Source organism: Alligator mississippiensis, chromosome 1 (assembly GCF_030867095.1).
Source record: "Alligator mississippiensis isolate rAllMis1 chromosome 1, rAllMis1, whole genome shotgun sequence".
Taxonomy (NCBI): Eukaryota; Metazoa; Chordata; order Crocodylia; family Alligatoridae; genus Alligator; species Alligator mississippiensis.
In genome coordinates, this window is record NC_081824.1 from 91,611,426 (window position 1) to 91,638,459 (window position 27,034).

The following is a 27,034-nucleotide window of genomic DNA, read 5'->3' on the forward strand; positions in this document are numbered from 1 at the left end:
GATGATATATTTTAAATACCTAAGGGGCTTGCATTTATATGTTGAAAGAATTAAGTCAACATGCAAATTACGATGATAACTAGATTACTCTTAATAACTGAGTCCATATTTTGTAAAACATAGGAAAGCAACTGAATGGAATTGTTTGGGTTGGTAGTACAAAGGGGGAAGAAGAATGGGAAAAATAGTGCTGAAATGTTCAGATGCTTTTCCTTTTTACTGATGATTTTTCCCATGACTGGAAGCAGACTTGATAGACATTTCATAAGAAAAATCTATTTGCACAAGATTCCCAGCCCAGGTTTTCCATGAATTCAAGTTGCTTGCATATGCTTGAATTTCTGGACATTGTGCCAGCTCCAAAGCCCAGACCTTTTTTAGTTTCATGCATTGCATCTTTTGACCAGTGAATGACTATATATAATTTTGTTTTTGTCCTTTCAAGAGGAAGACTTTAGTTTGATAACTTGCTACTAAATTAAAGTTGGTTTAGCTCTTCCTTTTCTAAAATCAACAGAAACTGTGATTTATATTTTTATATGAACGGAGATGATTACAGCAGAAACATCAACAAGCTATTGAGGAAAGGTTTACACATTGCTTCATTTTGATACACCCCCCAAATAACTGATCATTGAAACTGCAAGAGGTGTCCACTGTCAGAACTGTTCTATCACAGCATGAACTCATCTGCCTGTAAGACTGACATATATCATCTTACATATCTCTTTCCTCATGTAAATATAGTAACAAGGATCATAGTTCACGTTTTACCATTAAACTGCCTTTATCCAGTTATTAGCCCCCATTTTGGCTCCCTTCTTCCTTTAATTCCCCCTCTTAATCTACAGTTATAAAATCTCATTGAATTTCATATGGGCTCTGTAAATATGTTTAGTTTAGCACTCCCCCCCAGTTATGTTTAATGGATTCTATTTAGGGTTTTGGCAGCATTGTAGGTACTACCACTTCCCACAAACATGCATCAGTTCAAAATCAGCTTACTTTCTCTTTCCATCACGGAAATGAATTATGATAAAAATACTAATGCCTTGCCTACCCCCTCTAAAAAAAAAAAAAAATCTGGTCTTGAGCAAGTTGGTGAGTAGAACTTCACTAGGCTACTGTAATATATATTAACAGCTTACCAGCATGTTATAGGGATATTTTTGTAAGTACACAGTTTATAAACTTCAATAATTAAACTATCATTTTGATTCATTTACTGTAATCTCTGTATAACTGTTAATATTAGTGTTTCAAATCCATTACACCTTTACCTGACATGTGTCCTCCTAAAGTCTGTGACTGTAACACCAAGCATATTGAGGTCCTGGTCCATGAGGTATCATTCAATATCAGAGATTCAGTACATTACACAGTCAGTTAAATTGGGAACAGAACTATAAGAAATCTTACAATCTCTCTTGACCCTTAATTACTGTATTTTCTTGCATACAGCATACCCCCAAGTAAAACACACATCTTGTTTTTGGAAGGCACAATGTAGAAAAAAAGATTTGACCAGAATCAGAGTAATTCCAGACCGAGTGACACAGAGACTCCTGGAAATAGTGTCCAGGAAGCGTGGATCACAGGAGACAGTCTGGGTGAGACAGCAGGAACTTCCTAGTGCCAGCTGCTTCACCCATACTGCTTCCTGGGATACCACACTTCCCTGAAGTACTTGCTCTATGAAACATAAGGTTAGGACTCAGATCCTTACAAGGGCAGTAACAAAACTGTTAGTATTTTACTGTAAGAAGTTACTTAAATATGTTCATGTAAATCAAGTACTGTTTCCAAATCACAAGCCTCATCAAGATACTACCAACAACTCACTTGCTGCCTCAAACACAAGCTGCCACGCTCTGTAAACAGCTACAGTTGTGAAAGAGTTGTGAACTCTGCCACTTTAGCTGGGCACAAGTAGCAGCCTTGTTGGCAGCTGCATGGCATCCACAGTCTACAAGCACTCCTTTTCCACAAAAGAAAATACGTCCCCATTTAAGACACGCACCCCAATTTTGAGGATCTGATTTTAGGAAAAAAGGTACATGCTGTATGAGGAAAATTAATAGTGGGAGACAACCAGCATCAGATCTATATATGGCTTCAGCATTCTGAATCAGCAAGGGGAGTGAAGGTGGAAAGGGTATCTCCCTTTTGGAAGGGGAGATACCAAAAGAAGATGGAGGAGACTTCAAAAAGGTGAAGAGATGCAGACAAAAGGATAGAAAGAGAACAAATGTCTTACCTTTTATCCCTTTTCCTACTTTGCATAAAACCACTATGTAGTAAAACAACAGGTACAAAATGGGAGTAATACAAAATTGGGACTAAGCCAAGGAATGTGATTTTGATTTCTCAATATAATTATTGTTGCTCTGCAAATCGGATCTAATTTCAAAGCTGTTACCTTTCTCAGCGTGCTGCTAGAAGAGACATAAGACCTATGTTTATCACTCTTCCCTAATTAAGAAAGTATTGTTCTTTGAAAATCTAACGTTCTGTCACTTTACTCATAGCACTATTAGTGGAGCACTGAAAAAGTCACTAAACTCAGCATTTTTACATGCTTCCTAAAATCCACAAAACAAGGGAACCCAGGCAGACCTATCATATCTAACTATGGAACCCTAACTGAGAAACTATCAGGTTTCATTGAATCCACCCTAAAACATTTTGTCACCCAAAGACTGAGTTTTGCCCAAGACGCAACAGACTTTCTAAGAAAAACATAGATCACCTTTCCAGCAACACCCTCCTAGCCACCATGGATGTTACTAGTTTATATACCAACATCCCACAAGGCATCCAAGCCTGTCTGACACATCTATAAGAGCAAGATTAAAACTCAGAATATAGACCTAAAGATATTACTGAACTTCTACGCTTCATCCTCACCTACAACAACTTCACTTTCATAAACCAACACTTTCTCCAGACCGTGGGCATAACTATGGACACCAAAATGGCCCCACAACATGCCAACCTTTTTACGGCCTACCTGGAATAAGAATTCCTCAGTAACTGCACTATCAAACCTATGCTATACCTAAGAAATGTAGATGACATCTTCATCATTTGGACTGAAAACCTGCAAGTCTCTGATTGATTTCTGTCACAAATTCAATAACCATCACCCCTCCATCAGACTCTCTCTTGAATACTCCAGCATCAACATTTCCTTTTTAGATACTACAATCACTATCCAGAATGGTAAAATACAAACCACCATACATAAGAAACCCATGGACCAACACACTTATCTACACAGAATCAGCAATCAGCCTAAACACACCAAGAAAACTAATATACATCCAAGCCCTCCGATACCACTAAATTTCCACTGAGAATACCTGCGATTATCACCTTGCAAATCTCAAAAGGGCTTTCGCTCAACAAGGACACTCCTCCAGAAAGATAGATTACACTTTTGAAAGAGCCATCTGGATACCACGTGATGAACTGCTGCAGTACAAAAAGAAAATCCCGATGAATTGCACACCTTAGTTATGAAACACCATCCTTCTCCTGGAACCTATATGGAAAATCCTCAGACAGTAGCAACCCATACTAGAAGCAGACCCAATTCTTAAAAGGGATCTTTCCAGAACCATTAATCCTAGCCTTCAAATAAGCACCAAACCTTGCCAACCTCATCACCAGAAGCAAACGTCCTGTGGTCCAAAGCGCACTAAATGGATCCAGACCATACTGGGACAAGAAATATAAAACCTGCCAACACATCTCCAACACTCCCACAATAACTACACCCCACAACAGAACCACCACCATTCCTGGATCTTACACCTGCATCTCCAGAATGTAGTACATCTCATCCAGTGCATTAAATGCTGTGATGGAAAATACATAGGAGAGGCCAAACAACAACTGTGCACCAGAATGAATGCACACCAAAAATCTATCAAAAACAAAAATACCTGATTACCTGTGGGTGCACGCTTCTCACAAGACAACCACTCTCTCTTCAATTTCTCAGTTTTAATCCTCAAAGGGAATTTACAAAAAACCTTTCATAGACAAGCCTATGAACTTCACTTCATAAATCTACTGGATATAAAAAATCATGCGCTAAATATAGACATTGGATTTATGACATACTATAACCTGCTTAACATTCAATAACCCCAGGTAACCTGTCTGCATTTTACCAGCTTCATTCTATTACCAAGTCAACATTATACCACTTCTGCCCCCACTACCTGTCTATCTATCACCTGTTGTCTCTAATCCCCTCTGATCCTCTCTGCCACATATTTGCAGAACTGCATTTTGCCTTATATTCTAGCATGGAGAACGCATAACACCAGCAGACTCTTCCTATGCCTGAAGAAGGGTGTTTGTGCTTGAAAGCTTGCAAAGAACAATTTTTCCAACTATTTAGTTGGTCTAATAAAAGCTATTACATTTACTCAAAGAACCTTGTCCACCTAAACTCAGCATCAGCATTCTAGAGAGGCAGGACATCTCAGAGGACTGGTAACAGAATGCAGTGCTGCCTTCTTTCTAGGTTAACAGTTTGAATTTGGGCTGCGCAAGTGATGACCAACAACTGCAACTTTCTAAAGTCTTTTTGTCAGCTGTGCAAAACAGGAGTTGTGAGCTCACTCTTTGAGAAAAAAGATGTGATCATCATAAAATGATTGTGACAATTTAACACCCATGTCAGTAGACTCCCTGAGGCAGAGTAAGGAATAGGCCCTGGGGAGTGAATCATTCCCACATCCAGACAAGAGGTCCCTTATCGAACTAGGCAGGGAGGTAAGCAGTGGAAAGTTTCATATATAGATCTGTCTACAGACCCAAATAAAATACTAAATAGGGAAAGTAAATGTGACATATTTTTCTAGTTATCACTTATCTTTCTCCTTACAGGTCTGTTCTTGCAATCCGTACTCCGGTAAAACTGTCCAATTTCAATAGCATTTTTGCCTGGACAAGGACTGAAGAAACAGTTCAGGGAAAATGCTGTGTTACTTCTGCATGCCATGTGCTTTTATTGAAAAATCTTATGGGCTTGATCTGAACCACTAAAATCAATGTGAACTTTACCATTACTGGAATTGGAAAACTCTGTTTCCTACATTAATAGAAAGGAGAGCAACATTTTGGAATTCCTACTTATAACTAAGGAAGTTAATTAAAATAATAATGTATTCATGGATGTGAGATCAATATTAGAGCTGAGTGTTCATAAACACGGGGAAAAGTATGAAAAAAGGAAAAACGAATTATTATAATTCCATTATAATTTTTTTAAGATCTGGTTCCTAGAAATACCTGTATGCAGTAAGTCAGGACTGTCCAACTATGGAGATGCCACTGCCTCTCCACCCCTGCCGTGTGAGTGCTCTTCCCTTCACTGCACCACATGGCTGCTCTCCCACTGTTTGCCCCCCTCCAGTCCCATGCTCTCTGGGCCCTGCAGGCTGTCACTGTCCTGTCACAAGGGGCAGGGAAAAGAAGCGAAAGCCAGAGGGACAGGGAGACTGGAGACCCAAGTGGCAGTAGCAGCCAGGGCTGTGGAGGGAGCAGCACCTATGTAGCATCCAACAAACCACAAATCAAACACTTGTGAGCTGTCTGCAGCTGGAGGCCTGCAAGTTGGACAACCCTGCAGTAAATGAGTCACATATACAAGAATCAGTGGTTCTAGAACTACTCCAATCTTTATCATTTTGGCATTATGTTTTGGTAAGTTCTAAGTGAAAGAGGAACTGACTGCAGCATGGGACCAAAATCACCACCTTAATATTTCTTTTCATTATAAGTGGGACTAACAGGCTCAGAGCAGTTGAAAATGAAGCATCTTAAAAGGCAAGTCACAAGAAAAGTATACTGTTCTTGTTTTATGCTAGACTACTAAAAAGGCTTATAGCATCACTCCTTTGATGAACAGCGAATGCTTAATATGAAATCTTGGGCCTGAATCTTCTATAAATTGCCTAACACTGTATAACCTCTTCATCTTCCTGCACATTTAACAGAAAGAAAATATTACACTAATTAGAAGGCTGGGACTGTTGAATCACACAGGTTATGTGCCAGCCAAGGTGAAAGTATTAGTATTTTAATACTTCTGTAAGTCACAGTGGAATTACAGCACATCAGAGCAGCCTCTGTGCTCATGTATATCTCTAAGATATCTCCCACTTACCTTTATGGATGCTCTTATGGAAGTTTTTCTAGTTTTTATTACTTCCCAGTACTGAAGGAGCCTTTCTTTCAAAGGAATGATAGGTGCAAAAATATGCAGGTTTTACTATTTTTCTAGGGCTCAAAAATATAGAATCATTGCATTGTGAGTTGCATCTTCTCACAGAATTGCAATAAGAGCAGGCATTGTCAGTTTAAAATGGCAAATGAAGCTACTACCTACACTGAATTCACAAGACCTGCAGCCAATAATGCCAGAGTTGTCAACATGATTTTGTTGATGTCCTCCAGAACAGGACTGCTGTCTTGATGCCAGCAATATAGTCATTGCCAAACTACTGGAAAAGATAAGAGCTGAAACATTTGGTGCTCTTCTTAAGAGTTCCGCTGAAAGCTGAAGCGACTTAACAGCAATATTCCCTCCGTTTATAAATGAAAGGGGTACAAGGCTGCCACACTGTGGCAGGCATTAAAAACTATCAATTTCACCTAAAAAAAAAAAAAAAAGGGGGGGGGGATGGCCATATTTTTTACCCCCTGAAACACCAAGCCACAAGGAACTAAATGCAGCAAATTTGAAGCAGTCAATGACAGATACCCAGTTTTACCCTTTCTCATATAAATATTTTTTCTTTTTCAGTGAGATGAAGACAGGAATTGAGATACTCTGGCCACTCAGAACCAACCTGGTAAGGATTCTTCAAAATCAGTCGATTAACCACTCTTCAAAAATCTACAGGTAAGCATTTTGCATTAAACAAACAAAAGAAGAAAGGATGAAGAAGACTGAAATCAGTACAGAACCATTTCTTTACTTATAAAAGGAAGTGAAGAGTATTTTAAATTTTGCATGGTAACAGGACACTCATCTGAAGTATATGACTTCTTTAAGGTTGTTGTAGCTTAATACATATGACAGAATTATTGAAAATCATCTCTATACTTGAGGAAATTACTCATCTATGACAAAAGGAAAAGAAACCCTTCGTATCCACTTTTAAAAACATTGTAACGAAGCTCCTATTTTGCTAGGCAGCGCTAAATGAGACAACTTCCTTGGGACACAACTTCCCTACACTGTTCTCTTTCATTTTAATTCTCTCTTTAATTTTAATCCTTGTTAAATGATGTACTAATAGCAATGGCAAGATCCAGTAATAGCGTGGGCAGGTGTTGTGCACAAGTTTCTCCCACAACTCTGCCACTCATTTTTAATCCTGACTCATCTTCTCTTAGTTTTATGCTTCCCTGAAGCACAGATTACCGATTGTAACAAACTGTATGTGGTAGATCAGTATCTATTAGGGACTAGAATGACAGCACCCTTGTTTTCCTTTGAAAACAATTCACTATTTGAACTCTGGTCTTGATTGGCGGAAGGGTGGGAACTGAACAATATGATAATCAATTCCCTGTGCTACTCAGTCCTCACATAAGCAAGTCTGACAGAAATTGTGAATTCTGATCCTGAGAAAGTATATGACTTCGTAAAACTTTCTTCCTTTCCCTGTTTCCTTGTATTACTACAATGTATAAAATGTCAACTACTTCTAAATGTCACAGTCATAAATACCTATGTTTATTTCTGACCTATGGGGACTTTTTACCATCTTGTACCATCTACACTTTTCCCAGAGCCTGACGAAGGGACTTTGATTCCTGAAAGCTTGCAGAAAAGGACAACTTTCTTGCCATTTTCCAGTTGGTCTAATAAAAGGTATCATTTTGGAACCAAGAGTTCTAGTTTTTTGTACAGTCATAAATATACCATCTGAAAGGGACATATATTCTTCTGTAATCTTAAACTATTTTAAATACAAGACTGGAAGATATTTGAAGAATGGCCAAAGAATCCAAACAACTCATTCAGTGATTACTGTTTCAACACCTACAATCTTGCATGCTATCATAAAAGTAGGTGAATTCTGAGCCAGGACAGCAGTCTGTTTATCCAGGATTAGGTGTTACTCTGAAGTGTAAATATTAAGAAGCACATGAAAGCTCAGTTGGCAAGTTCATAATGATAAAATGGAGACCTCTACTTAAAGTGGTACTCATGATATTTACACAGTAACAGCTTCTTATAAACATTATGTATTCACTGCTAAGCAAAACACAACTGTGAAAAATTTTCCTGTAAAGGTCTATGACCTTTTATTACCACCTGAAAAGTATTATAATAATATGCAGCAAAAAATACACAGAGAATCAAAACTTTCCATATAAGAAGCACTAAGTCAGTGGTCACCAACCAGTCGATTTCAATCGACTGGTTGATCGTGGAATTGTGACAGTCAATCCCAGCCTGTCAGAGGCTCCACGATTGGGAGCGGCAGGATGCACGTGGGTGGGCTAAGCCATGCTGCCTGTCACCTGGGCCAGGCTGGGTGAGTGGGTTCAGGGCCTGGACAGCTTCTCTGGGAGGGAAGGGGGGAAGGGACTGGGGACTGAGGTGGGGTGCATGGCAGGGGGTGAGACGGGGGCAGTAGATCCTGAGGTGTCCTTTACTTACAAAAAGTGATGTTCATCGTAAAAAGATTGGAGACCACTGCACTAGATAGATAAAGATTATAAGCACCATTTAATACAAAATGTAACCAAAGAACCTACAGTGAATGTTTGATTTACTACTGGGGTTATAATAGTCTAACTTCTGCAAATCACAGGGAGGGTTTTGCTGCTAGCTATCAATTCAACTCTTTGAGAATAGGCCCAAAAGAACATAATTTGACAGTTTTCATTTTTATCATAGGGCACATCCACACAAGTGTGCACATGCAGTTGGTAGTGTCGCACACCTGTTGGTGGCACTGCAAACCACACATGCCGCACATGCAGGCATTCGCTGCACTGATAATTTGCAGTGTGGCAGGGTTTTTTTTACACCAGGAGATCCCCACGTCAAAAAAGCCTGTGCCAGAAAAAAGCAGAGTGGCACATGTGGCGGCAGCATGCACTGCCTGAAACCAGAGCCTGGCCAACCAGAGGCACGCTCCAGCTGCTGACCAGGTTCAGCGTGCCCAGATTGCCATTGCCACACCCCCAGGAGACCCCCAGGACCCCAGATAAATCTTCTGGGGCCAGCTCAGGAGCAGGGGCATTTCCTAGGTACAACTAGCAGTGGCACAAATTTGTGCCACTGGTTACTGTCCCTGGGGAACGCACATTTACACTCATGGGGATGTGCCCATATAGGTTAACATGTACACACACAGAGCATGCCTTCCATCAGTTTTAACACAGTTAAGTGCAGAAGCTACTAGAGAAAAACTCATTAAAAGTTTCATATATGATACACAAGGAAATCTAGGAAGAATGCCAGGAGTGTGGAGGAGAATAAACATAGAAAACTTTGTGGGGGAGCATTCTTTCAATTGTACTACTTTTTCATAGATTTCACAGACATTAGGGCTGGAAGGGACCTCATAAGATCACTGGGTCCAGCCCCCTGCCCAAGGGCAGGAAGTCAGCTAGGGTCAAAGGATCACAGCAAGATAAGTGTCCAAATGTTTCTTGAAAGTGTCCAGAGTAGGTGCTTGCACCACCTCTGGGGCGAGTCTGTTCCAGGCCTTAGGGGCTCAGACAGTAAAGGAATTTTTCCTTATGTCCAGCCTACAACGGTCTTGCAGGAGTTTGTGACCGTCGGACCTTGTCATCCCCTGGGACGGTCTGGTGAACAGGTGTTCCCCCAGGTCCTGATGCACACCCCTTATGTACTTACAGGCTGCCACCACGTCACCCCTGAGCCTGTGCCTCTCCATACTGAATAGTCCCATAGCCCACAGCCTCTTTTCATAAGGCCTGTTCTCTTGCCCTCTGATCATGCGTGTGGCTCTCGTCTGGACTCTTTCAAACTTCTTCACGTTCTTCCAAAATTGTGGAGCCCAGAATTGGATGCAGTACTTCAGCTGAGGCCTTATCAAGCAGGAGGATGACATATTGGGTCTTGCTCAAGATGCACTGTTAGATGCAAGCCAGAGTTTTGTTAGCTTTGCCAGCTGTGGTATCACATTGGTGGCTCATATTCATCTTGTGGTCAATCATGACCCCCAAGTCTCTTTCAGTCACGGTGCTAGCGAGTGTAGTATTGCCGAGCCTATAAGTGTGATGCGTGTTTTTATTTCCAAGGTGGAGCACCTTGCATTTTTCCATATTGAAATAGAAGACATTTGCAGACTCAGATTTTCTTTGGTCTAATCAAAACTTTCTTTTCATATTTATCAGTTCTGATGTGAATTACAAATGATAAAACAGAGGTTGTTATACAATGTTACGTATTCTATAGTAGTTATCATCAGTGTATGATTTTCTGCATAGTTTGTCTAGTGTCCATCCTTTTGAGCTTCACACTTCCCTGATGTGGCTGCTGGAGCCTCTCACAAGAGCCGGGGGATCTCAGAGCCTGCCCCAGCAACCCCAAGCATGGACAGGGGACCCCAGGGCAGATAGGGAACTTACCGAAAGGTAGGTTGGAGCAGGAGCAGCATGCAACTCCACTGTGCCGGCTTTTCAATTGGCTGTCAATTAAGATCGGCAGTGTCCAGCTGATGACATCAGCCTCAGGCGCCGCTGTGGGGAGTTTAAAAACCACAGCAAATGCTGGGCAAGGGGGGGGAGTGAGTGGGGACTGAGCCGAGGGCAGCTTTGGGATGCCCAGGTTGCGGGTTGTTCCCCAGCGCGCTGAGCCTGTGGGATCAGACATAGGGCAGAAAGCCGGAAAAGTTCCCCAGCTGGAGGGAGCCCCGAGTGGATGCTGGAGTGGTTGTTTATTTTCCTGTTATCCTTCATTGTTTTGTTCTGTTCTAATGCAGTTGCTGCTCAGAGGACCAAAGCAGAGGCAACCACAGGGGAGCTGGGTGGGATGAAGTCTCAAGACTGACCTTCCGGAGACGACAATTGATAGTGAGCCCCGACAGGGAAGATCCGGGGGCTGGAACCAGTAGCTGTGGACCACAGTGTCCTGACTTGCACGGTGGGTGAGTGGACTGGAGTGTGGGGGAGGCGGAGTCCCAGGACCAGCCATGCTGACAACATGAGTACTACTGGCAACAGGTATGAGATAACACCACTGAATCCCTCTTTATCACATTTCCATCAAGATGTGGCAGACAAGTGAGAAGTGAGGAAGCCTGACCCTGGGTGCAGAGAAGTACTCATAGGAGCTGCAGGGACCTTTTTCACACCTGAATTGTAGCTGGAGCTCAAGGGTGACAGAACTACAAAGAGGTTTAAGGCTACTGTCCAGATTAATTTACACATGAAGATTCCATGTGGAAGAGACATAAAGCCTGTAGATTCCTTTCCTCCCCACACAAAATTGGGTAGGAAATAACCAACGAATAGTGTCACCTTGATTCCTCTCTACAATATACCTACTGGCACTATTTAGCCGGCTTTGTTGTTCTGGGTCTGACTGCAATACAGTACACTCCATCTCTAGAGTGGTTGGCAGGGGAATATACAGGACTGGTAATTTAAGAAGTCACTCCTCTTGTAGGGTCAGTACAGCAATGTATTGCCCCTAAGACGGATCTCATGCCAAAGCCATGATCTGGCTCTCTGCAATTAGAGCATGCAGTGGCTTTTTCAATAAAGTAATTTTAAATGAATTTGATGGTTGTGTACAATAAAGCAGCTAACTCAAAGGTGGCAACTTTTTCCTCCGTTTGGAGGTCTTTCTAAATTTACAGCCTTCTGGATGTGAAGAGCTCTGTTAACTTAACAAATTATTTTTATTAGTATTTTACTTTGCCTAACTATAACGTGAAATTGATTCATATGTAGAAGTGGCATTTGGATTCCACCTGAAGCACTCAAATTGCTAGAAAAATACAGCACTCTTAATGTATAAGAATTCTTTCTAAATCTTTTTTAATTACATGGATATTTTAATTCCATTATCATCTCACTCAACTTGACAGTAGTGTTACAATCACATAACCATTTTCTTTCACATCAAGAAGATCGTTTCCTTCCTTTCAACTCAATATCCTCTGAAGGCATCCAAAGGAAGTCTCCCTTATGAATTCAAGCCAATAAGTAACAACGCATTCTCTACTAGTACATCTTTGGCCTCTACAAATGTCATCATGCAACACTGCATAAACTCACATCCTTTAGAAAAATATCTCATTTCCTTCCAAAGACTCTAGCAATGGTAAATCTACCACCTCCCCTAGAAAGTTGTTGTAATCTTACTTATCCTTTCTGCTACAAAACTTATTTCAAGGTTGAACTCCTACAGAACGGAACTTACGATATGCTTTGCAAAACTAACACTCACTCCTTCTCCCCACTGTGATATCTCTTTTTCATCTGTCTATTCCTAAATATAGTGATCAAGTCACCTCTCAACTTTCTCTTCAATAAGCTGAATAAACAGAACTCCATACACCCTGTACATCTTGTTTTTCAGCTCCTGGGATCATTTTTTGATTCTCCTTTGAACTTCTTTACAGTATTTCTCTGGACCTGGACACAGTACTTTAGCTGTGGTCTTACCAAAGCTGTGTACAGGGCACAAGATCACTTCCCTCCTTTGACTTGATATTCTACTTTTTAATCATATCAGACCAGCATGCTGCATGGAGAGCTCATACTGAATGCACCCATCTAGGATGACTCCCAATTCTTTTTCTAAGACAGCCTTCCATCTCATGGGTACAGACTTTATTTATATTCATTTGTCTATGCCAAAATGCATATTTTTGGACTGTGACCATTTAATAAAGTGTTTCTGATTACTGTGGGAAAGTATTCTTTTCTTCTCATTACTTACTATCCCATTTATCTTTGTACCATACGTGGAATATTACATCATCATGTAGATTATTGAGAAAAATATAAATAGTACTGGATTTCACTAACAAAGGTCTTGCTTATTGATTTCTCCCCATTAACAGCTACATTTTAAGTTCTGTACGTTTTTAAGGATTCTGTGTACCCTGTTAAGTCCATATAATGTAATGTAATTTTTAATCAAGCTGCCAGGCAGTATAAAGACAAATGCCACAGAGAAATCCAAACATGATGCATCAACACAATTGCTTTTATCAGCAGGATCTATAATCTGGTCAAAACAATAATATACCTGCTTTCCATTAATCGTATTGGCTGGCATTCACTATATTTTAGCCTCTACTTCTGTGTCAACAGAATCCTGAATGAACCATTACAGCATGTCAGAACTTAGCTGTTCTATAGCTCATCATGAATCAGATCCCATTGGCCACTGTACAACACAGAACAAAAGGATGATCCTTGACAAGAAAAACTTTGAATCTAACATCAAAGGCTTGTAGGCAGACTTGCACAGGGAAGCTGTTTCCCCCTATGAGGTTTTACATTAGAAATATTAATTATATTTGTATGCTTTTTAAAAGCATTATGATCCTTTGCTCCTTGTTTTATCTTAGCAGGCAGCAGTGCAAATATAGAGAGCAAAGTACTAGGGTAAATACAAAGCCAAGTACCCACTGACTTCTACAGGAGCAGCAACAGTTTCACAGTATGTAATCACGATGCTGCTGGAGTAAGTTTAATACACTATGGCACTTCTCAGAAAAACATACACCGTGGCACTTCTCTCTCTCACACACCCTATAAGAGAATGATTTTCCTGTTCACGTCAGTGAATAGTCTCTTGCCTTCTTTCTAAATGAGATGGTTAGTAATATTAATGAGACCATTCTCAAGCTATGCTCTTGCATTTGATGTTACCTACTTGCTAATCCATACATTAATTTATATGCTCTATATGTTCTGTAGTGAGCCTTAAAGACATCAGAACTCCATTGGTTTTTCAGTGATAGTGATGGAAGCAAAGCAGGTGCTGCATTATCTGTCCTTGCTGCTTCCTGGGACAGGTTCCAGTGTATTACATTTGTAGTAGGGAAGATAGGAAATGACTGGTAAGAGCTTGGTGTACAAGAAAATCTGTCCCTCTGTTGTCACTGCTGCCCTGTGCCACCTCACTCTATGGGTCAGGGTCTGGATGTAGGCTGTCAAGGAGGGAGAAATTCAGCCTCATACAGAAAGGTTGTTACAAAGGATGACTACATTAAAAAAAAGAGGAAAGCAATCACGGAAGAGACCGAGACAAAATGTTACCACACTTTAAGCCTCATGACCCAGGAAGATGCAGGTTTAGGACTGCTATTTACTGCTTCAAAGCCCTGAACTTTTGAAATAGAATCCAAACACAGGAGTCAATTCAAAGCAATTTTACCTTCACCTAACTATGAACCCCTGCACAGGGGATTATTACGCAATAAGATAGGAAGAATCATATTTTCTTTATTACCTGAATTGTCTGGTAAATTGAAGGATCAAATCCTTTCACAGTCACCTCCCGGAAAACGCTTGGCTCCAGTTCCTCTTTGGTCAGATCACAGTGATATATAATACCTAAAACAGAGTGCAAGTTTATAAATTTAGTGCACATTCATCATTAAAAGGACAATTATTAAAAGTCATGTCAACTAATGTCAACTCAGTTGGGTAAAAAAGCAACCTTGGTACATTAAAAAAAAAATGCAACAATTAACATACACTGCCTAATTGAAGAGTGAATTTTTTCACATAAAGAACAATCATCACTGGTAATACTAAGCTTGTAAAATTAGACTATCACAATGAGCTAAACAGAATGAAAAAGATTTTTCATTGCAAAGAAAGAATGACTAAAAACTGCGGGCAATTCTTGTTGCCCAAATTCAAGAAAGAAACTCAGGTTATAGGTGTTAGGTCCCTATAATCCAATGGATTGCTTAAAACCAGGTCTTACACTACAACATTGCATAAAGAAGGGTTTTGCTTTTGTCTTTCAGGTAGTATACTTCTTTGCTCATTATATTTCTTCTGCTTCCAGCAGGGATGAAGGGAACAACTTAGGACTCTGGCTTCTGATTAGGAACCCTAAGCAGTCCTGGCTACATAGAGGGGGAGACTGCCCTGGCCTCATACAACCATGGAATCTACAGAACAGGAGAAAAAAAAAGGTTACTAGGGGCCTGTTGTACAAAAGGAGACTAAAAAAGCCTGAGAGCGGGGCATGATTGCTGTCTATAAACCCACTAGGAACAAAAACCAGGGAGGGAAAAGAGCTGTGAAAGATAAAGAACAATGTTTGGTACAAGAACAAAGGGGTATTAAGTAGAATCCGAAGTAGATTCCCAACCATTAGAGCAATGAGATTCTGGAACAGCCTTACAATAGGAATGGGGCAAGAACCTAACTACTTTTAAAATGGAGACTGACATGTTTATGAATGAGATTGCATAAGTTCCCTACAATAGCAGGAGACTGGATCCTGACCTACAAGGCTCTTTCCAATCCTAGATCAAAAGCTCCCTGCCATCAGCGGTGTTGGCACTTGTTTCTCCCTTGCTCGTGGGTTTACCAGTTGCACACCCCATGAGCAAGGAAGTATTCAGCTCAGGGAAGCAAAATGCCTTCACTAACATCCATCAAATATTAACAACATACCTGCTGCAACACATTGCAGGGTGCAGTTTACTACACTGCATTATGTATGGAGTGAGCAGAGCCATGTATCCCTTTCCCTTTTATTTAGACCTACCATTAAAGGATTAGGGATACAGATAGCAAAGTGTCATATTGAATGAAATAGTTTGAATGTTTGTAATAGTTGCCCATTAGCCAGTTTAGGAAGAAGACAAGATTCATCTTTTTATCTAGGCCATTGTTTTGGCCTATGTGCGGAAGGTCCTGACTTTGCTCAAAGTCTTAACTCCTGAATTTTATCTTTAGAGGCCTTTAACAACATAAAAATGACCCTTAAGCAAACATCCCACATTCCGAGAGATCAAACCCTAGGGCCTTTGACAAGATTGGAAATAAAAGTCAATTCAGTGATATGGAAATTCCCCAAAGTAATTAAAATGGTCAAGAAAAGAAACTGATTACCAAGCAAAAGAACCTGTTAAGTAAGATCTGAGCCCAAATTTGGGAGTAGTGACAGGTTTGGGTAGGAGGGGCCCGAGACGGCAACTCACTCAATAAAAACTGTAACCTACTGTCCCAATTTGGAGGTAACCTCACTTGCAGAACAACAAAGAAAGAATCGCAAGTGTAGGCCAGATCAGACTGATCACCTGAACCACCCTCTCCGTGAACACGAATCTCTTAGTTCACGCTGAAGCTGCGGAGTGCCCGAAAGGGACTGAAGGAAGGGGACTTAGTCCTATCAGTATCGAGGCCAGACCACTGAAACATATTGCTGAGGCCAGCCCATTGAACCGTACTACTGAGGCCAACCCATTAAATTGTACTACTGAGGAATGAAACCATATTTAGGTGTTTGGCTTCTCGGAATTCTCGGATTGTAAGTATATTATGAAAAATAACAGTATTGATTCAAATTTAACTTTTAGTTGTAATTGTAGTTGTTTTTGTAATACTAATTCTTATAGCATTGTTTGGGAAGGAAGTGCATTTGGAGCATTGTTTCTGATATATGTAGTTATTGTGTTCTTAATGTTTGTGGTATTTCTTAAAGCTAAGCAGTGTTATATGCGTAGCAAAGAATTTTAAAATAAAATTGTGTTGTATGAATTAAGTGTGCAATCATTGTGAAATCATGCAATCAACTAAATACTCCCCCAGCCAGTGCATCAAACGAATCAGTAAGTTGTGTGGGATCTTCTCTATTCCATAACCCACTAGAGACACAAAGGTTAGGCAAAATTTGCCTTTCGGATTGTAACCTCCCTCCTTTAGGACCCAGTTCTGAAAATAAGGACACAATGAAGATTTTGCAGAATTGGGTCCTTAGTTTGTCTGATCCTAAGGATAGAGTTGCGTATAATGATTTCCATGACAGGCCCTTGATCCTAGTCAATACAACATGACTGTAAATTACATATAATATTAGCATCTAATTTTAATGATTCATAATTGTGTTGCTTTTAAGACAGCAGACCCGTAAGCAGTTTTAAATATTTACTGAGGAAAAAGAACACTAAACTTACACAGCAATAAAGCACTCAGAGAAAATATTGCTGCAATTAAACTAAATATGCAATCGCCAATATTAAACTATTACTATGGCTGGAACAATTTAGATTTAAAAATTTAAAAAAAAAATTGAAAAAGGAAGTATGTACCTCAGAAGCTTTGAGTGACTGTGTGTAGTTAAGAAAGCAAAATCTCTGATAAAAATGAGCCTTACTAATCAGTTTTAGAGAGCTTAGAAAACTGAAACTCCATACTGGCAAACAAAAGCAAACTCTTTTAAGGACAGCTGATGAAAGCCAATGTTTATCATAGCATCTAATACTTTAAAACTCTTCTTTCATGGCAAATTATGAAAAATACAGGACTACTGATTTTCAATTAAATTCTTTTCTTCTCTATATTTGTAATGTACAAGGTCAAAATAACACTAATGCAAAAAAAACAGTATTTCCCATAGAGTGTGGAGAGCACCCTCCAAGAGGAAGAAACACAAAGGGAAATGGAGGAAGTAGGGTTTGAGATACGGAAGTGATCTAAACATATAATTTTCCTTGGCTTTCCAAGGCTTGGCCATTATTGCAGACAATCACTAGGGCTAGGGACAAAAGTTACACATAAACTGGATTAAGTGATCAGGAACTGGTTTAAACTTGTAACAGAACAGAAGTTCAGTGCACATAAACCAGGCTGAAAATGTCAAAAATGGTTTAAGATAAACCTGGTTGAATGTAGCATAAGACTTAATTGATTTAGGTCAAATCAGTTTATGGAAATTCTGTCCCACACCCCTTTCTGATTTAAGTTAAATCAGAGTCCCCCAGCATCCCAGCATGCTCTGCAGCCGAGCTGGGCTGTGTTGTCTGCTCCAGAGAGCAGGGCTGGTCCTGCCCCTTTGCTCTATCTGGAGCAGGGGTGGGGGCATGGCAGGGGAGCACAGTTTTCCCCCCCTACCCCACAGTGGCTGGTTTCTCCCTCCTGCCCCACAGTGCTGTGCCCCTTCAGCCTTGAGCCCTGAGGCAGTGCAATACAGAGACCCCCTAGCCCAGCAGCAGGGGAGGAGGGGGACAGCCCTCCATGACAGCCCAGCCAGCCACTGAGGCAGTGTTGCACAGAGCTCCCTCCACCCACTCCCCTATAGCCAAACTGCAATGCCATTGTTCTAATCTGTCTGGGTAGTAATCTGCTTTCCTAGGCCAGGGTTTGAGAAGGCACCTCTCTTTACTTCCAGCTTAGACAGCACCATGTCTGTTCCCCCAGCAGGCTATGCAGCATGCAGATGGGCTGCTGGGGATATGATTAGAAGACGGGAACAGTCCTGCTTGTGGGGGAGGGTCTGGCCATACCCCCTGCTCTTACTGCTTACACTCCCTTCCCCTCACCTCCAAAAAGCCTGGCAAGGGCTGCTTCTCCCCTCCTCCTCCAGGCACACTGGGTGGAGGTTTAAACCCCTCCTTAATCATACTTAGGCTTGGCCACAGCCCCCTCTCCCACCCCACCCCTGTCAGCTTCTCTTAGTCACTGTAGAAGGGAAGGGGCGGGGCTTGCTCTAGTGGGCCCTGGCTTCTGGTCTGAGCCACTGCAGGCATGTGCCTGCATTTCTGGAATCAAAAGTGAATGTCTATTCACTTACAAATTGGTTCAATCCACGCAGGTTAGACTAGCCTGAAAATATTGAATCAATTCAGTCTCAGGCTTTTTAAATGTCTGTACTTAGCCTAGGGCATATTTAGATTGAGAAATTGCATATTAGGACACACAAAAGGACAGGCATATACTGCAGCTTATAAGGTTATTGGCCCAACATTTCAGTAACGTGAATGTACCACTTGTATTTTATTCCTATAGCATTTACAGTTGCATGGCAGTAATGCCCCAAAAAGCTGGACCTAATTATGTTATGAATCATGAAAACATAATAAATTATAGTCTCTTTCCTCCAAATACTTATGGAGACAAGATATAACAAGTAAATCTTGTTATATCACCCAGGCTAAGGTGAAATAAGAAAATGAGGCAATTAACAGGATGTACAAATTCTTATCCAGGCCAGAGGTCTGCATTTGAATAAAGGACTGGAAATAAAAGTTCTTTTGTTTAAGCCTTTGTAAGCAGTGAGATGGTAAACTGGAGTTTACCTGTCAGTTCCTACTATCCAGTTTAAGAATACCAGATTTTGATAGTTCAACAATTTTCCAGCCACAGTAGCAAACCTGTCAAAAGTAGTATAGGGTGGTTTTATAAACTGGGGTGTTTTCTAATTGAAATAAACCAAAGACCATCTATCACATGCTATCAGGGCATTTCTGACCACCTGATGATTTGTGGACAGTGAATGAAATGGAAGTGGTGATAGATTCTAAGGACTACCTTCTTCCATCTGTAAATCCTGCACTATATTAGCTATCCTTGAAATTCAACATTTACTGATTTATTGTTTCAGGACATAAAGCAATAAAATGTAACAATATAAGGAATACACCTAAACAGACGCTATATTTTATTGTCAAACTGCTAGGTTTTACACTTCCGTAGAATACAATTTGCTACTCAAAACCCAGAAATACGTATATCCGTCATCAGTAGATGTGTAGTGTAGTACTTTGGACAAAAACTAATCAGAGTCTAAGAGGAATCAAATATCATAATACACTATTAATATAGTAAGGAAGCTCCAAGTAGGTCACATATAAGCAAATCATTAAATTTCAAAGTGAATAAACGTCTACATTCTGTACCATTGGGACTAAGCAAAAAGTATTTGTTCAGTTCAACACTGCATTTTGTTCATAGAGATTTGATGCATTTCTTAGTTACTCAAATGATCGAGTATTTAAAAACATTGACAGAGGTTCTATTTTAAACAATTTAGGTCCTATCCCACTACTGACATTCAATTTCCCCCCCTTTTTTTTTTTAATTTGCAAGGAAAAGTTATAAGGCTTTCTTCTCTTTCTTCTCTTGAAATGGACTAGAACAGGGGGAAAATAAAGCTCTTAAGAATACCGATAAAATACAGAACTCCTCAGCGGATTAAAGACAATTGCTTTTGTTCAAAACACTTCAGAGGCAACATTCATAACTGTTTTGGTGTCTTAATTAGACATGAAGTGATTTATATGTTACTATCTTGGGTAATAGATTCCCTCATTCAACCAATTCCACTACGCACTTTTCCTCTAAATGTGAATGTTAAGATTAATGTCTGAAGTAACCACATGATACACTCTCCTCGTCTCACTCTTACCCCAAACTTTGTGTGGTGCCATGTTACATTTATTTGATAGTAATGAAGCTGAACTTCAAGATTTTTTTTCTGTAATAAAAGAGCTGCACGTTCTTCAGGAAGTTTTCCTACATGTTCTATCTGACCACTGCCATTCGGGGTGTGTTTTAAATTCAAAATAAAGGTAAAGCATAAGAACAATCTACCATGGAATAGAGAGAGGCAGGGCTGTACTCCATAATAAACTGCCTGTATGAGAGCACCTACCCAGGATGAGTGGAAGGTAAACAGCAATAGCTTAACAAAAAGGCAAGCTACTAGGGCTGTGCGAAGCTTTGGTCCTTGATTCAATTCAGTGCAGATTTGGTCCTATTTAGTGGCTGAATCTCCGAATATGAATCAAATCAGAGGACCCTTTAATCTCTCCAAATAGAATTGAAACCCTTTGAGAATTGATTTGGAAAGATTTGGAGATTCAGACACAGACACTGCTTTAAATGTTTTTTCTACGTACCTCTATGTAGTAGGTGGCTCGTGAACACCGTGATGCTGGGGCACACAGAGTGTCCTACAGGAGTGTGGGGGGTTCCCCAACACACTTGGCAGCAGACTCAGAAGTAGACCAGAAGTACTTCCGGTCCACTTCCAGGTCTGCTGGGGAGCATGTGGGGGGCCCTACCATGACCCTTCCCCCATCCCCCCAGGCTCAGCAACTGGTGCCTCCTGGGTCAGGGGAGAGGGGGCACCTGGGGTTCCCCTACAGCTAAGCCAGAGGGGGTGGGTGGGGCTCCCTGCATGCTCGTAGACCTGGAAGTGGAGCGGAATTACTTCCGGTCTGCTTCTGGGTTTGCTGCTGAGCACATGGAGGCTCCTCCCGCACTCCTGTGGGATGCTCTATCTGCCTCAGCATCGCAGTGCTCACAAGCTACACTGGTACCTCAAAGTAAGTAGAAAAAACATTTAAAGCTGTGTGTATGTCTGAATCACTGACTCTCCAAATCAGCATCAAATCTTCAGATTTGGATTCAGCTGAATCGAATCAGAGACAATGATCCGAATCAATGAATCAAATCACTGTCCCTGAATCAGGCCAAATTCAAATCCAAATTGAATAGGGCCCACTTCACACACCCCTACAAGCTACTGCAGGTTATTTCCTTTTCCTTTGGGACAAGAGTTTCTATCTCCATATCTTTGCACATCAAATGAAAAATACAGTCAAATTCCTAAATAACTTTTAAGCTGGTGTAGAAGGATTTAGCTATGCATCTCCAGCTAATGTAGGGATACTGCTATTTGACTACCATTAACATTAGAGAGATTTGCAAGACTAAATCCCCGGATACTTGTCCTGAAGATGAACTTGTTGAGTTCAAAGTAAGGCAAAGGTCATCTCAGCTTCTTATTCCTCCATCTTGAGTCATTTGTAACTGACTATGGTAACACAAAGTATTGGCTTCTGAAAATAAACTTCAACGAAGTTCACAGCTTCCTTGATACACAGATATAATGACTGTTCATTTCAAGATAGCATTATTTGGACTAATAGAGAAAAAGACTAAATACAGAAAGAAGCTTCTACTTCCAACTAGGATCTTTTCACAGTTTACCAGTTTTCCTCTTCAATTATCATAAAACATGCCAAAATTCAACATGCTGATTGGAATTTCTGGTTTGGATAAACAAAGTGGATTCTTACAATACGAAGAGATGTCCTTATCAGGACTAACATGTGGACTAGTATTTTGAGGATTTTCTTCTTCTGAAAAATCCCTATAAATGTTAAGCCTCTGTACATTCATGCACAGAGAGGATGCATATCTGTAAATTTTTCCATAGATATGACAAGTGGTGCCTTGCAGGGGGTACAACTGTTGGCCAGGATTTTGTGTGCTTTCCTTCTTCCTCTGCCATTTCTTGGCTTCCTGAGCAAGACAGTTCTCTCTGAAGTGGACTGTAGCTTGATGTATGGTGCAATGCTATTGAGATGTTACCAACCAACACATCCCAATTTGTAGAGTTGATGCCACCCTTAAGGTATGCTTTCAGGGTGTTCTTGTAGCACTTCTGTACTCTGCAGGTCCTCTTACCATGACTAAGTTGATAGAAAAGGACTTACTTTGGGAGACGAGTGACAGCCATCCGTACGTAGTAGCCAGCTCAGTGGAGCTGATGTTTCATGATCTTTGCCTCTATACTGGTTATCTTAGCTGCACAGAGGATGCTGGCATTGGTGCAATGGTCTTCCCGTCTAATGCGAAGAATCTTCCTGAAGCAATGCTGATGGAACCACTGCAGACACTTAAGGTGGCTTCAATATGTCACCCACATCTCACATCTGTAGAGGAGTGTGGGGATAACCACTGCATTGTAGACCAGGATCTTAGTTTTCATTAGCAGATCTCTGTCAGCAAAGACACAACAAAGTAGCTTTCCAAAAGATACACTGGCACAGAGAATCCTAAACTTGATTTCACATCAAGACTGACTGACTGGGATAGATAACTGCCAAGGTATGGGGAATGCTCTATGTTTCCCAGGGGTCCTCCACCAATAGTAATTTGTGGGGGTAGGGGGCAGCTTGTGCTGGGGCAGGCTGAGGGAGCACCTTGGTCTTCCCAATGTTAAAGGGGAGACCCAGACTGTGACAGGCACCAGCGAAAAGGTCAAGGGTGGACTGCAGATTAGTCTCAGTGTGCATAAGGATAACACAGTTGCCAGCCTACTGAAGGTTGGTGATACCAGTCGTGGTAACTTTTTTTTTGCTGTGAAGGCACTGCAAGTTGAAAAACTGACTGTTCATTTGATACTCAACCCCAATTTCAGGAGGACAGTGGTTACAGATGACAACCAAATCACAAGAAAGGTAGAAAAAATGGTTGGGGCAATAACATAGCCCTGCTTGACACTAGTATGGATGGTAAATGGGTCTGTCTCTGATCTACTGCAAAGGACTATGGTGGTCAGCCCATCATGGAGTAGCCTAAGGACACTGATGAACTTCAGTGGACAACCAAATCTAGCCAGCACCTTGTATAAGGCTTCACAATTGATGGAGTTGAAGACCTTGGTTAGGTCAATGAATGCCATGAACAGCTCCTGGTTTTGCTCACTATGGTTCTCCTGGATGGTCTAAAGCCACAACGGGATTCTGAAAGAACATCTTAGGCAAGGTTGAGAAGGCAATGCCTTACTCAGATACAAGTAAGAACCCTTCCGGCAGTGCCTCGGTAGTTCCCACACACTGACTAGTCCCCTTTTTTGAAGATAGTCACAACGTTGGCATTCATAAGTCAGGGGGAACTTCCTCATTAATTCATGTTTTGATTAGAAGTTGGTGATATCTTTGCACTAGTGCTGTCTCACCAGCTTTGAAGACCACTGCATGGTTGCCATCTGGGCCAGCCACCTTATTGTTCTTGGTCTGAGTGATGGCATGCCAGGCATGCCAGAGTTCCTTGAAGGATGGGAGATCAGCAAGAGGTTCTATTACTGGGTGTTGAGGAATGGACTCGATGGTGGCAGCTGAGACCTCAGATTCATGGTTAAGTAGAGTCTTGAAATGCTCCTTCCAGCATTGCTTGATGGAGGCTTATATTTTACAGACAACTGATGTTCCATCCCAGGTTGTTTTTCCTGTTATTTTAAAATGCAAAAGACCAATGTACGTATGCATGTATTATCATCCATGTGAAAACAATGCTTTTATTATTAAAGTTTGATATACAGCATAGACCATTTACAGAAAGATTTACAACTTCATTTTGAAAGCTAAAAGAACCCTATGCTTGGCGCATCTGTCAAATCAGGGCAGTTTTTAGCCAAAAAGCTTGTCTTTGGAATCCACTGATCTTTTGCTTTTCACTTAAGATTTATTTCCTTCATCTTTCTCTTTGCTTCCGGGACTAACTTTTAGGCAATAAAGCAACCTCAGGGAGAACGAAACATATCTGGCTGCCCAGTGTTCACATTGCTTTGGGACCCTTTAAATTTTAAAGTTGTTTTTAAGTTGTTTTGTCTGCTTTGATTTTCAAACATCCTGGGCACTCAGTTCCCTCTGTGAAAAATGGATGTACTTGGTACCGCTGAAAATGAAGACCTAAGACTGCAGTGAGAAGTGGGTGTAAGGGATGTCCTACACAAGCTATCTTTAGAATGAGTTCCTTCTGGTCAACTTTAACTGCCATTAATAAGATATTACTCAGACTGCCACCATGAGTTCTTAATTACTGGTTATTACTTCAATAATTGTACAGGAAAAAGTTGAGATCCATACAATGTTATGACACTTGCAAATTTCTTCAGATCCAACTAAAAGTAGTTGCTTGTTTTTTTGTTTTTCCAAAGAGAGGAAAGCGAATTCCAGATTGGGACAGCAACAAGTTAAGATCCATCCATACAGGATAAGTACCGCTTGATCTTTTATAACTTCTTGGAAGGTACATATACAATATCACACTATTTCTGTACACTCTCTGAACTGCATTAATGATCTAATTTTTAAGGAGATGAGTACTTTGGTGAAAGTTGAGTTCTTGCCATAATTAGAAGAAAAAATTCAGGCCACAAATTTTTACTTGGGGCCTTTTATGTTTTCTCTTCAAAGAAACACTGTGCTCTGCCTTTACATTTAACTACACTTACTATGATTATCTTTAAAGTATTTAATTAAATGATTGTTGGCTGCATACGTCATCAGCTAAGGAGAAAACTAGAGTTTGCAGTATGGCACTTTGCTTCTTTTACAATAAAAAAGTCCTCTCTTAGAAGGACAGCAACACTGAAAGGTGGAATTATCAGTGAGATTCTTAGTTTTTCAAACACGTCTTCATTCTGGGCTCCCATTAATCCGTCTTTATTTCTCTTTTATACTAGATGACAGCGGTCAGAAGAGACTGAAGAGCGGCATTATAGGAAGAAAAATGCTTGAAGGGAATGAAACAAAGATGAAAGAAGGGACTGAAACAAATGGATCAAAATATAAAATGGATGGAAAGGGGAAGGGAAGCTAGAGTAAATGGGAAGACAGAAGAATGGAAGTGAGAGAAAAATGGAGAGCATTATAAAGAGTTCAAATGGAAGAGGAACAGCAGTGGTGCAGTCATGTTCCTCTCTAGTGATTCTTTTAAACTTGTCATTCCTTGCAGTGGCAATCTGATTTATAGAATACCCCTGAAGAACTTTATTTTTTATTTGGCATGCAAGACTGCGAGTATTTTCAAATGGTGTTGCTTTTGGATGATCCCTCTTGCTCCTATGTTTTTGCTTTCTTCAAAAGACTTTCTCTTTCCTCTAGCTCACAAGATATATATACACAAGTGGGTGATTAAAAGGTACTAGCTGGCTCATGTTCAACAATTTCTTTGCCTCCGTATTTCTGAGGAGGGACCCGGATATTTCCCCCACTGCCCCCCCCCCCCCCCCCCCCCCCCCGAGGGCCCTGTGGGTGGCACATCCAGGCCTAGGGATAATGAGGACCTTGTCAGGGAACTTCTGGAGGGACTAGATGTATTTAAATCCACGGGTCCTGATGATCTCCACCCCAGAGTGCTGAAGGAACTAGCAGGGGTCATTACAGGACCTCTGGCACAGCTCTATGAGCACTCATGGAGCTTGGGCGATGTGCCAGAGGACTGGAAAAGGGCCAATGTGGTTCTTATCTTCAAAAAAGGGAGGAAGGAGGACCCAGGAAACAATAGGCCTGTGAGTCTTACCTCAGTCCTGGGGAAGCTTTTTGAAAGAATTATCCTGGCACATGTCCAGGAAGGGCCAGCAGGGGAGGTTATGCTCAGGAGCAACCAGCATGGGTTCGTTAGGGGCAGGTCTTGTCAAACCAACCTGGTGGCCTTCTATGACCAGGTCACCAACTCCTTGGATGTAGGTGTTGCAGTGGATATAGCCTCTCTGGACTTCAGGAAGGCCTTCGACACTGTCTCTCACCCCATTCTCAGTAAGAAACTAGGAGACAGTGGTGTTGATACCTACATGGTCAGATGGGTCACTAACTGGCTGGAGGGCCGCACCCAGAGGGTGGTGGTGGACGGGTCTTATTCGACCTGGAGGGATGTGGGCAGTGGGGTTCCCCAGGTCTCGGTCCTCAGGCTCGCACTATTCAACATCTTCATCAGTGACTTGGGCGAGTGGGTAGAAAGCACCCTGTTCAAATTCACAGATGACACTAAGATGTGGGGTGAAGTGGGTATGCTAGTAGGAAGGAACAGGCTGCAAGCGGATCTGGACAGGTTACAGGAGTGGGCAGATGAGAACAGGATGGCGTTCAACACTGACAAGTGCAGGGTAATGCACCTGGGGAGGAAGAACCAGCAGCACACCTACAGGCTGGGGAACTCCCTTCTCGCCAGTGTTGAGACAGAAAAGGATCTTGGAGTCATCATTGATGCCACAATGAACATGGGCCAACAAAGTGGGAGCGCGGTTAGGAAGGCCAACCATACCTTGTCGTGCATCCACAGATGCATCTCAAGCAGGTCCAAGGAGGTGATCCTCCCCCTCTATGCAGCACTGGTCAGGTCGCAGCTGGAGTACTGCGTCCAGTTCTGGGCACCGCACTTCAGGAGGGATGTGGCCAATATGGAGAGGGTCCAAAGAAGGGCCACCCGCATGATCAGGGGTCAGCAGGGCAGGCCCTAC

At 41.3% G+C, this 27,034-nt stretch overlaps 1 protein-coding gene across 1 annotated transcript in view; it reads right to left on the reverse strand.

Annotated features, from left to right (window-relative positions):
* The window catches only part of PREP (prolyl endopeptidase), a 198,942-nt gene that overhangs the window by 58,808 nt on the left and 113,100 nt on the right, over positions 1–27,034 (reverse strand). Inside the window, exon 10 of the mRNA XM_006270251.4 lies at positions 14,486–14,589. Coding sequence (XP_006270313.1) covers positions 14,486–14,589 — 104 coding nt within the window. The remainder of the gene's footprint in view (positions 1–14,485; positions 14,590–27,034) is intronic.